The sequence below is a fragment of the Hyperolius riggenbachi genome, chromosome 8 (genome assembly GCF_040937935.1).
Source record: "Hyperolius riggenbachi isolate aHypRig1 chromosome 8, aHypRig1.pri, whole genome shotgun sequence".
NCBI lineage: Eukaryota > Metazoa > Chordata > Amphibia > Anura > Hyperoliidae > Hyperolius > Hyperolius riggenbachi.
The window spans coordinates 127,120,490-127,133,239 of NC_090653.1; the positions used below are offsets into that span (position 1 = coordinate 127,120,490).

Genomic DNA, 12,750 nt, shown 5'->3' on the forward strand with positions numbered 1-12,750 from the left:
GGTCTGTTCTTCATGGAAGTAATGCAATACGATAGCTGTATGTAACACACTGTAGATGAAGCCACAATGAACCCATACATCTACCTACAGAGCGTGTTGCTACTAGCAACATACTCCACATGCTCATATAGCCACACAGGGCTTAAATGAGCAATCATATGTCCCATGCAAAGTAGGTGTGAGGGCGGCCACTAGCATTGCTATATATCAGAGTATACCATAGTGATCAGTCTGCTAGAGTGGAATTGAATTTGCATACTAAACATGCATAATTCTGCATCAACTCTGAATCATTTGAGTCTTATAGACCATTGATAGTTCTTCATTCCTCCATTTGTTCTTGTGACAATTGTCAAAAAACATGAAATGAGAAGAAACATTCCATACAGACTCACAGCTATATATGTGGGTTCAGGGGCCTTTCTAGACTTTTTGTCACTCCAGGCAAAAAGTCCCCCCCCCCCCCCCAAAGAAGAAACCAGCAACAACAAAACACCACACACTAGAGAATATAAACCATGTGCTGTATAGGGTGGATGCATAATACATTGAGTCCCTGAAATGCAAACAACTCGCTGATCCTGTCGCATTTCATTGAACACCCCTTTCCTGCCCTGCCGTGTACATGCAGAGTATAGTGCAGCAGAAGCTGTGCTCTCACCTCTCCGCTGGAGTCCAGTGCTGGAGTACAGAGAGGCATAGGATATTTGGGGGCAGGGCTTAGTTAAGGGGGCTGGGCTTTATCAGGGGCAAGGCACCCCCCAGGACCAATGGCACTCCAGGCAGTAGCCTGTAATGCCTGGTTCAAGGGTACCTGTAACCCTACACCCCCTTGTGCACTGCTCTGGGGCCCACTAACCAATGTTTGACGTTAAAATCTCCCTTACATATATGAGCACGGCAGCAGTGCACAGGCACAATGTACGTCCCACGTCTGTGCAGCAGTAGTAGTATGGTGTTACTGTGCAGTGCATGGAGTGGAGCCTGGCTGCGAGGAGGAAGATAGTCCCAGCCAACAGTGGAGGGGTCGCGGCGATCGGTGAAGCCTCTGCAGCATCCACAGGCTTCCCCATACTTACATAAGTATGCCATTTTTTTAAAGTTACAGGCTTTAGCTTATTTTAATTTTTTTCTTAGTTGGCCAGGAGATGAATATGGGAACATTTGACAAACTCTCACAAACAGCAACAAAAACCAGCTGGAAGTTACAACTATTCTGGTAGCTAACTTCAAAAACCCCTTTTGTCTGGAGCTCCACTTCAACTATAGTAAATGGGAACTTGGGAAGTTGCTTTCTTAAATATAAGAGTATGGGCCAGATGCAGTCAACTGCGTAAAGTTGCTGTCATGGCAATTTCATTATAATTGCCGCCAGTGGAGCACTGCCCTTTAACCTGTTAGTAACCATTAACCTGTGCACGTTGCTAAACTAATGCGTGTTACAATGCACAGTAGCTCCCGTAACACTAACGGGTTAATGGTCAGTACTCCGCTGGTAGTATTGGTAAAATTGCTGTGCGACCTTTGTGTTCGGCAACTTTACGCAGTGTACTGCATCTAGCCCTATGGGCCCTTTTCCACTGCAGTCATTCCAAACTAATTTCTAGGATCAGGATTCTTGGATCTGGTGATGGTTCTCTAAACACAGAGGTAATCACTTTGCTTCTTTTCCACCGATTCAGCTTTTTCCCAAAACATAAACGCAGCATGTGCATTCATTCCACAAACCATTGAGAAAATGCAATTAATTGAAAATAACAGTTCACACGAAATTGCGGTGAAAAAAAAAACTGCTTGGAGTAAAAGTTTAAGTTGAAAAGAGCCGTAAAGACAGCCATACATCTATTGACTTGGCGGCCGAACAACCATCCGATTCGATAATAGTTATCGAATTGACTGAAAATCATTCAGAGCATGCCTGATCGACGATGCAACCAATTTCAGGCTGAAATGTGTTGCATGTATCGATTGGATATGCTGCAAGATGTCAGGCTGTCATGGCTGACCGGGTGAGCAGCGGTAATGGCGTGCAATACCAGGATGAGCGACGAACGCGACGGAGGCCCCTGCTTTGTCCGCACTAATGTCAAATGTACCCTCCTGGTGCACTATACTTTACCTGTCTGTGTCCGCAGGTGGCTCAGGGCTCCATCGGTAATCCACATACACTTGCCCCACGTGGTTGCTGGAGTAATGTGGTTGCGTGTGTGCGGATTGCAGACGGAGCTCGGGCCAGCGGCAGACATGGACAGGTAAACTATACTGCGGCAGGCACAGGGCTCATTTGACATTGGGGGACAGCGTCAGGCCGGTGAGGCGGCAGATGCTGCATTGCAAGGCCGATTCCTAATTGATTTCAGCATTAAATTGATCGGGAACCGGCCTGCGGTGTATGGGCAGCCGACAGATCTCTCCCTAATCAGATTCAAACAGAGAGAGATTTGTCTCTTGGTGGAATCTGCCCTTCATACCTAAATGTATGGCTTTCTTAAAGAGGAACTGTAGTGAAAAAAACATTATGAAAAAAAAGTGCTTAATTTTTGCAATAATTATGTATAAATGATTTAGTCAGTGTTTGCCCATTGTAAAATCTTTCCTCTCCCGGACTTGCATTCTGAAATTTATCACATGCCGACATTTTTACTGTTGGCAGGTGATGTCTGTGGAAGGAGATGCTGCTTTTTTGGCAGTTGGAAACAGCTGTTATTTCCCACAATGCATCAAGGATCCCACAGTGTGATGTCAGCACCATGGTCCTGACATCACACTGTGGGAGAAGTTCCACCACAATATCAGCCATACAGAACCCCCTGATGATCCGTTTGAGAAAAGGAAAAGATTTATCATGGGAAAGGGAGTATCAGCTACTGATTGGGATGAAGTTCAATCCTTGGTTACGGTTTCTCTTTAAGTTAACTGACCCAGCGATGCCATGTAGCAGAGGTAAACCAATAACAAATATGTATAGCTCTGGCTCTTTAGACACTTGGCTTTAAAATATCTTGAGTGATGCATCGGACAGCAGAATATGTAGTTTTTCTTTTATTTATTTCTCAAGGAGATCTTTTCATATAGTGCGTGTTTTAACTAGAACAGTGCTCCATACTTGTTGATAATGCAGTGTTTAAAAAAATAAAATAGAATCATGCTTCCCACGTGTGTAATAATGTTGTGCTTGAATGACACAAAACAGATCGGTGTGGTAAAAATCTCACTCTCACTTCCGGAGACCTCCCCAGTCTATTCCTCTCTAGGACTGAAGGATTTCATTCATGTGAGGAACTTATTGTGCATTTTTATTGGCTGAATATTATGGACACGTGACAGGCTCACAAGAGGTGCACCCACCCCTAACCACACAGTCCTTCCTTTACAAAAAAGAAACAAAACTCAGAATGTGCTATGACATTTGCATAATTAGAAGTTTAAAATAAATGAACAATATTAAACCTTTTTTGACTCATTTCAAAGGTACTGATTTTTGTTTTAAATATATATAAATAGTCACATCTTCGAATACCGTACTTAAGTTCGTCAGATTCCAACATCTAGTCTAAAATAATTATATGGTATTTTTTTGTCTTTCCTGACTTAGCACTTAAACATTTACATTGTAATTCTTCTTTAACCTATCTTGAAACTAAATAAATACAAAAAAAAAAAGTTATCAATATCTGAATGTTGTAAACAAAATGTTCCAGTAGAAAACTGAGTAATTTGTGCCATTGCTTCAAAGCTTCTTTTGGCACCCCTGTGGTAGGAATTCAAAGGTTCATTAAATCATCTTGAGAGCTTGATTAGAAGCAAGAAAACAAGTCAAGGCTTTACATTGTGTTACCAGATATCACTGGAAATGCCAAGCTCTCTTGAAGTAATAGGTATCAGTGTGCTGTTGCCATGGTACTCCTGTGGGTCCTTCACCACACTGTTGTGGCTCAACTGTCCATTGAGCAGTGTTAAGGGTATGTTGCAGTATGTATGGTGATTGCCTATAGGTGCTACCGGCAAAGGCGGTTTCTCATACTCATAAGCCCTGCAGAAATGTCTCATTTGCATGGCCTCTGCATGGTGGTAAGCAGAAATTTCTTGAGAGGGTGCCAGCGTGCCAGATGTCCCTGTTACAGCAATGGAAGGTAGAGTTTGCAGGTCTCCAAAAAGACTCTGTTCGCCGCTATCCATGACATGTTGCCTGGATAGAACTTCTTTCTTTTTTGCAGGCATTTCATAGACTAAACGCTTCCAAAATTTCGAATTGAGTTTGCTGCTTTTTGGACCATTCCACTTAATGAGTGACTGATGTTTGATGGCGTGCTTTAGGGATTCCACCTCTTGGTAGTTTACTTTACCCCTCAGGTTGGTGCATTCAATTAAAATAACTTTGATCTCCCCATTCGTCAGCATATTGTGTAGTCTGCTGTCCAGCACAAAAATGCTCCACCCTCGTCTGATGACATAATCTGGGGTCAGGACGATGATCAGTCGTCTGCTCTGCTCCACACATCGTGCAAGGTCTTCCATGTAGGCTGAAAGAAACAAGAATGGTATGCCATGAAAAGGTAGCATATGGTCTAAGGAACCTTTTGTTAAACATATTATTTAGGCCATGTGCACAGTGGTGCATAGCGATGCGGTGTAACTGACGCTTTGTAACGTGGCTTGCCACACTGCAATGCTCCACCTATGCACCATTTACAGTGTGATGGGCGCATTGTGGTATAACGTTAACAGTAAAAGTGAAGCATACTTTTCATTTACTGTATGCTTCACTGTACCGTACACAAGGCAAGCATAATGTGCGGTGCCGCTTTCCCGATCTGTTCCTGCCATCACAGGGAATGCAATTCAATGTCCGCTGTGAACATAGCCTTCGAAGGACAAGGTTTAGTTGTAAGATCCTTTTTGTACTGCAATAGGATCTTTTTGCACTGTCAAGCAACCCTAAAAAAAACTGGAGGGGTGGGGTTGCCTCTCTGCTTGTAGGACAGAGAGTGGATAGGAGAGTGGAACAAAGCCTGTTTCTTCAGACCCTCCGGCAGACCTCTACTAGAACACAAAGGCAGTTATATACAGTAGTTAGTATGGTGTATGGGGAATTGTTGCAGTACCCACTGAACACCAATATTTTGGGGGGCACCCTGCCTAATCGTGTATGGAAGGACACTTTACATAATTCAATTATATATTTTTGGGGAGGGCGGGGGGCTCTGGCTAATTATAATATTTGAGGTTGGACTCTCTACAATATATTATGCTGCTTAATTACATTTTTGGGTGGAGAATGTATATCCTCTATAATAAAACCTAACTGTCCCTGTGTCATCATCTTTCCCGGTCTGTGTGTCCGTGGTTTTCTGTACTCCGCATGTGCGCAGTACAGTCAACCGTTGTAACAGGAGCAAGGGCCAGGGAGCCGGGCGAACGGGTGCGCGACAGGCGTGCGCGCACGGCGGTTGCGCACATGCGCACTAACATGGAGCGGCGGTAATATCACTACCTAGAGTCCGTTTTTAAATGGGCTTAGGTAGACTAGTTGTCTAATAATGTAGTTTGGGACAACATGCTGCCTAATAATGTTAGTTGGCAGGTACATGCTGCCGGATTATGTTAACTGGCACAAGACAGTAACTAATTGAGTTTGTTGTGGTACAAACCTTCTAATCATGGTGTTTGTGCCTGCCTAAGTATGTTGTTTGTGGGTACATGCTGCTTATGTATGCTGTTTGGCAGTGCATGATATTGATGTTTGAGGTGGGCACTTTACCTATTCATGTTATGGTGGACAGTCTTTTTGACAAAGTCGCCAGTCCGTGCCACACAATACTCTCTGCACATAATACTCTCTCTCTTTGGTGCCTAAAGGTTCCCCAGATCTTCTGGGGTCCTAGTAATGCCCCTGTCTTAAAGAGGAACTCCAGTGAAAATAATGTAATAAAAAAAAGTGCTTAATTTTTATAATAATTATGTATAAATGATTTAGTCAGTGTTTGCCCATTGTAAACTATTTCCTCTCCCTGATTTGCATTCTGACATTTATCACGTGGTGACATTTTTACTGCTGGAAAGTGATGTCAGTGGAAGTAGCTCCTGCTTGTTTTTTTGGCAGTTGGAAACAACTGTAAACAGCTATTTCCCACAATGCAACATGGTTCACAGACAGGAAACTGCCAGGACCATGGTCCTCACAGTTTCCTGTGGGAGGGGTTTCACCAGAACATCAGCCATACAGAGCCCCCTGATGATCCGTTTGTAAAGAGGAATAGATTTCTCATGTAAAAGGGGGTATCAGCTACTGATTGGGATGAAGTTCAAGTCTTGGCTACGGTTTCTCTTTAATATACTATAACTGCCTCTATAAAAATGAGCTTTCAGCCTATAACAGGTGTCAGTTTGCGGAAGCAAATTAGAAAGTAAAATGACCGATAATTGCGCTGGGCAACACCTCTACAGTAGTTTTTATTCTGTGCTATCCATTGCATATGAAGCTCCATGAACCAGAAATGCCATCAATACCTTACTTCTGTATTACAATTAAACAAGTTTTATATTTAATGTTTGCATAGCAGCCCTCCAGTATGAGAAAAATGATTCCCAGACATTTATGTGCTTGATATTAATATTTACCTTCCTGCATAGCGGGCTGACAATAGAATGGCAGGAAAAACTGTAATTTTCCATTCACGGCTGTGAAACGAACACAAAATTTCCAGCAGCCTACAAAGTTCTTTGGCACGCTGCTCAGATCCCGCAATGGTAGCGTTTTGATAATTCTGCTAATTACATGCAATATATTTTCCTGCCGTGGTGTTCATTTTAATGAGTTTGGCTTAGGAGAAGGTATGAGTGATATATTGTGACTTGACTATTTTCCCTCTGCTGCTAGCTAAGCGGAGCTGTCATGTTTAGTGCCAAGTAACAAAGGTAGAAAGGATGCTGTGCTTGAACAAGGCTCCAATTACAACAGCAGAACAATAACACACACCCTCGTGTGGCTGAAACCTATAATTACACAGTCGTGAACTTAACTTTGAAAAGGACTGTCCAATCAAGCCCTAAAGAGACTTGAAATTACCATGTGCTGATGTAATCAACCACTACAGATACCTTAAATTAGTATGTTCAAAGGAAACTCACTATGTGAGCCCTCCAACACAAACATCAATTTCCTGATCTCAATATAAATTGCAGGTGTTTGTAATGTGGCAGACGGGGACGTGGATCAAATAGAAGGATATTTATTAAGTGCGCCATGTTCTAAAAAGGGACTGCGTTTTATAAGCAGTATATTTTAATATGGAAATGAACCATAACCTTTAATTAGCGTTAAACCTTCAGAAACTCTCTCATTACTGATGTTACTTCCACTAAGTTGTTGCCATTGACCTATAAGGGGTGGACAAAATAATGGAAATACCAGAAGGAATCTATTGTTGAAGTAGCTAAATCACGGTTACATGCACAGCTGCAAACATGCGTCGCATGAGCATGATTGTGTCAGTTAATCAGTATATGTCAACTATAAGAGAATTGTCGACATGATTTAACTTGCCCAAGGACATGGTATAAAAACTAATAAGGGCCCTTTTGCACTAGGCACGATTCAATCCAAAAATCGGATCAAGCCCATTTAGCCGATTGCTACAGGCTACAGCGCCACAATTAGGAAGCAGGAAATGTGGGTACCTGTAGAAAATGGACTATTTGGGCACCCCAGAGACGCTAATGCAAAATATTGGCTATTGGGCACCAAAAGCAGAACTTTGGGCCCCCGATAAATAGCGAAATCAAGCTTTCACAACCAAAATTTTTGGTTTTGAAAATTACCGTTAGAAAATTACTGTTTTTGAATTTGTTTTGAGAATTATCATCTTGTAAATTATCATTGTGAAATGTACTGTTTTAGAAATTCATCATTTTTTTAATTTTTGTTATTTGCGGCAGAGGAAGGGGGTTTTAAGGTTAAGCATTAGAAAGCAGGGTTTTTGGGTTAGGCATCAAGAAGGGTGGGTTTAAAGTCATTGGGAATCGATTAAAAAAAACCTCAGCAAAATACTTAACCTAAGGAGAGGAAAGGCTCAGGGTCCTATAGAGCATTCCGGCTCTTCTCTCAGTCCCCGTTCCAGCGCTGGCTCCCCGGTAGCATTATTCACCCAATTTGCTCAGATTTTGCTCTCTCTCTGCCACAAAGGAGGCTTTGAAAGTCTTCAGAAGCCCAAGTGCTCCCGAAGGCAGGCCATGCCATACTGCACACGCATGAGCACAGTATGCAGCCGCCTTCGGAAGGACTCGGATTCCGAAAACTTCCAAAGTCCCCTGCAGCGTGGGGATTCAAACGGGACAGCCAGCACTCAATGGAGGGGACCAGGAAGGCTCTATAGGACCAAGAGCCTTCTCTCTCCTTAAGATTTTTTTTCAGGAAGGGAGGGTCTTAGGGATAGGCATCAGGAAGGAAGGGTCTTAGGGTTAGTCTTAGGGTTAGGCATCAGGAAGGAAGGGTCTTAGGGTTAGGCATCAGGAAGGGAGGGTCTTAGCGTTAGGCAAGAGGAAGGGGGGTCTAAGGGTTAGGTATCAGGAAGGATTATGCAACTGAGGGGGGAGGGTTCTTTGTGAGAGAAGGGTTAGGTTTAGTTGTAGTAAAATAGTGGTAACATTTACCAGTGTTTTACTATCGTCATTACCACTGTAAATATGTTTTGATGTTAATTTGGTGCACCATATACCTGTACAACATAATTTATTGTTCATGCTTATTTCAGCTTCACCCTTTGCCCTTTTAATATTGTTATTTAGCCATATTTATTATTCTAATGGAGATAAAATGAAGAATCGATAAAAACCATTGTTATAAATGACATTTCGAAATTTCACCTTCAAAATTCACCCTGTGCCTTTTTTTCCCTTTCTCCCCTAATCAACATACGCCCACAATTAATATGTAAATCAGGGTGCTGTTTTTCCCCTAGCAATTCAATTTTCTCCGAACCACAATCGCCAGCCTGCAGAATTTTTTGTTTGTTATAAAGTAAGAGTGCAGGAAAATTGCATAGCAATTGCACCACTATGCGATTTTCCCCTGCAATCAACAATTCAAACTATTTTCCTGCTGTTTTTTTTTTCCTCCAGTCACAATCATGCCTTACGCCCGATGACACACGGCACAATCGTGGCCATATCACGGTAGTGGAAATAGAAGGAAACACAACTGCATTGCAGCACAATTTGCATGTGATTGAGTTTCCTATTGGAAGAGGACCCTAACACATACCAAACATGAACAATCTGCATGGAGAAACCGGAACTGTGAGCAAACAGAAGACAGACAAGGAACATCTTTAAGGGTTAAGTTCAGAATGGGTTTCATAATGCATATTGGGCTTAATTCACAAAAGCGTGATAATGCTTATCACGCCCGCGCTATGCTTCACGTGCGCTTTACGGGCGTGATGACAAAGGTTTGCGTGCGTTAACGTTCATGTGCGCACGCTACAGTACATTTTTGTGTGCACACAGGAACATTAAGGCGTGCAAAGCTTTGTCATAGCGCCCGTAAACCTTTAACCGCAGTAAGCCGCGTGCAAAGCATAGCGCAGGCATGATATCACGCTTTTGTTAATCAAGCCCATTGTGTGAAAGATATGATTTGTAATGAACAGTTTGTGAATTACACATAAGCCATTTTTGCATACTGTAAAAGGGAAATTGTGGTGAAAACACTGACCAAAAAAATAAATAATTGTTGCAAAACCAAAACACTGGTACACATGCCAAATCCAGAAATGCCTGCTAGTTGATATGGTTTATGCGACATGATCACTATAACAATGGTAAATATGCCTGACAGTTGCTTCTATGTTACAGATTGATACATTTTGTAAGAAATTGTTCTCAAGGCTTAAAAGAGCTAAAATTGTCAAAAGGTAATACTTGAAAGGGCTTTCAGATTTATAAATATCTGGGACATTTTGCCATACAGATTCATCTCTCCCAGTGCTTGAAATCAAGATCAGTACGCCAAGGCATCATTGTTAGAGATGGAGAGATTTGATTAGATATTCATAGTCTCTAAAGATGTGTGAAAAGGATTCTGTGTTCTTGCAGTGTATTTTTATCACAAAAGAATTGTTCTTAACATTTGGGACAGCACAATTCTTGTCAAGACGAGCCTAGGGCAACCTATTATTACAGTACTTAATGCAACTCTGTTGTTGCTGTTGCGCTTCATATGCAAAGATGGAGGTGTAAATCTTTATCCCTTTGTTTTTTTTACTCTTTGCTGAATTATACCTCCTTGCTGAATTCAGTGTTCCGTAAACACATTGTAGTAAGATTATTTTTTAAGACTATGTATTTTAAGGGAAGATCACATATGGTTGAATGTTGATGTTTTTAGGACATGTTAGAAGTTCTGATGCCCAGCACTAATCACACACCATTTAAGCGGTACAAATAGCATATACTATAGGCCCTTTTACACTGTGCAGGTTGTGTGGCCATAACTGTTTGCCAGCGAACGGTTCCCAGCGAACTTTCGGGGTTCGCAATCACGGAGAACCGCAAACTTTTCCGGAAGTTCGGTTCGCCCCCATAGTGCATCATGAGGGTCAAATTTGACCCTCTACATCCTAGGTTCTCAACGTGTGGTACGCGTACCCCAGCGGGTACTTCTGATGGTTCCAAGGGGTACTCGGGCTTGATAAACTTAACCAAGAATAACACATTTAGAGTTTTAGAAAATGATAAATCTTATTTAAACAACACCAAATTAGTGTTTTAGCTAATTAAAAGCAATAGCAAATGCTTGGAAATAGTTTAGAACCAATTATAATTTACTACGATGAAATATATATTTGTCAAGGGGTACTTGTGTTAATGTTTACTATGCTAGGGGGTACTTGGTGAGTACAGGGCTTTAAAAGGGGTACATACCAATAAAATGTTGAGAAACACTGCTCTACATCACAGTCAGCAGGCACATTATAGCCAATCAGAGAGAAATCATTCTCTTTGAAGTGCCAAAACAGAGGTCACATGACCATCCAGCATTAGAGCCCTTTCACACTAAGTCCATTGTGTTGCATCGCAATGTACAATATCATCGCAATGAAGTGATATTCCTATGGCGCTTTTACATCGAGTGCTGTGCAGCGGGTTCCAATGCAGTAACACACAGCATGCTGTGCGTTAAATGAGCAATGTGTGCATTTATAGTGGCAGTGAAGCATACGTTCACTGTATGCTTCACTGTATAATTGCTCCACACATTGAACACATGGTGCGACTTTTCAGAAATCATATCACAACACAACTAGAGATGGCCCAAACCTCCAATTTACGGTTCGCGAACATCCGCAAAAGTTCGGATTGCGTGAACATTCGCGAACCGCAATAGACTTCAATGGGGAGGCAAACTTGGAAAACTAGAAACACTTATGCTGGCCACAAAAGTGATGGCAAAGATGTTTCAAGGGGTCTAACACCTGGAGGGGGGCTTGGCAGAGTGCGATAGATGCCAAAAGTCCCAGGGAAAAATCTGGATTTGACGCAAAGCAGCGTTTTAAGGGCAGAAATCACATCGAATGCTAAATTGCAGGCCTAAAGTGCTTTAAAACATTTTGCATGTGTATACATCAATCAGGGAGTGTAATTAGAGTACTGCTTCACACTGACACACCAAACTCACTGTGCAACGCACCACAAATAGAGATGGCCCGAACGGTTCGCCCGCGAATGGCGGAATTTTGCAGAAGTTCGATTTGCCCCCATAATTCTCCATTAAGAACAACTTTGACCCTCTACATCACAGTCAGCAGGCACATTGTAGCCAATCAGGCTACACTCCCTCCTGGAGCCCCCCCCCCCCCCTTCTTATAAAAGGCAGGCAGCGTCAGGCTTTTCACTCACTCGTGTGCCTGCATTAATTAGAGAAGGGAGAGCTGCTGTGCAGACTCACATAGGAAAAGCTTAGCTAGGCTCTTGTAGGCTTCTTAGCTTGCTCCTTGCTGATTCTTATTGCTAAAAAAAAGCACCCCTCAACAGCTCTTTTGAGAGCTAATCTTGTTTTGTGATCTATTTTGTGTGTGTGTGTGTGTGTGTGTGTGTGTGTGTGTGTGTTCTTGTGATCTATTTTTTTTTGTGTGGCCCAATTGCATTATATACAGCCCTGTCAGTCAGATGCAGCTTGCCTTTGGCCCCTTGGTGGTATAATTACTGCTGTGCCAGGTGCACATTATAATACCCATCACTGCATATACCTACTACCTGTTGTTCACTTCAGTGCACCCACCTACCTAGGTGAGCGCATGCAGTGTCACTGTACCTGCTCGGTACCTGTGTGTGTGTGACAGGTGCACATTTGTAATACCCATCACTGCATATACCTACCTGTTGTGTTCAGTGCACTCACCTACCTACGTGAGCGCACGCAGTGTCACTGAGCCTGTCCGGTACCTGTGTGTGTGTGTGTGACAGGTGCACATTGTAATACCCATCACTGCATATACCTACTACCTGTTGTTCACTTCAGTGCACCCAGAGCTGGGACAAGGTCCTCCAGCACCCAAGGCTGAGACACCAAAGTGCGCCCCTCCATCCCCCCCACCCCAGCCATCACACACTGATTGCTATTACACTAAGAGGGCCACAGGGCCCACAACCTCCCCAACACCTTAATCTCTAGTTATCTGGCTGCAGTCACTGCTATGTATCCCCTTTTCTTTTTTCTTTCTGCTTCAAACACAATTAGGAATAACAGGT

At 42.6% G+C, this 12,750-nt stretch overlaps 1 protein-coding gene and 1 long non-coding RNA gene across 7 annotated transcripts in view; one reads left to right on the forward strand and one right to left on the reverse strand.

Moving 5' to 3' along the window:
* Positions 1 to 455: 455 nt before the first annotated feature.
* Positions 456 to 12,750, reverse strand: part of IL1RAPL2 (interleukin 1 receptor accessory protein like 2) — a 1,439,628-nt gene continuing 1,427,333 nt past the window's right edge. For all 6 annotated transcript variants that reach the window (XM_068251064.1, XM_068251062.1, XM_068251061.1 and 3 more), the window contains one exon: positions 456 to 4,523. In XM_068251064.1, the coding sequence (XP_068107165.1) occupies positions 3,835 to 4,523 (689 nt within the window). In that variant the 3' untranslated portion in view covers positions 456 to 3,834. The remainder of the gene's footprint in view (positions 4,524 to 12,750) is intronic.
* Positions 3,957 to 12,750, forward strand: part of LOC137529100 (uncharacterized) — a 31,538-nt gene continuing 22,744 nt past the window's right edge. The window contains exon 1 of the long non-coding RNA XR_011023582.1: positions 3,957 to 4,133. This is a non-coding gene — a long non-coding RNA (uncharacterized lncRNA). The remainder of the gene's footprint in view (positions 4,134 to 12,750) is intronic.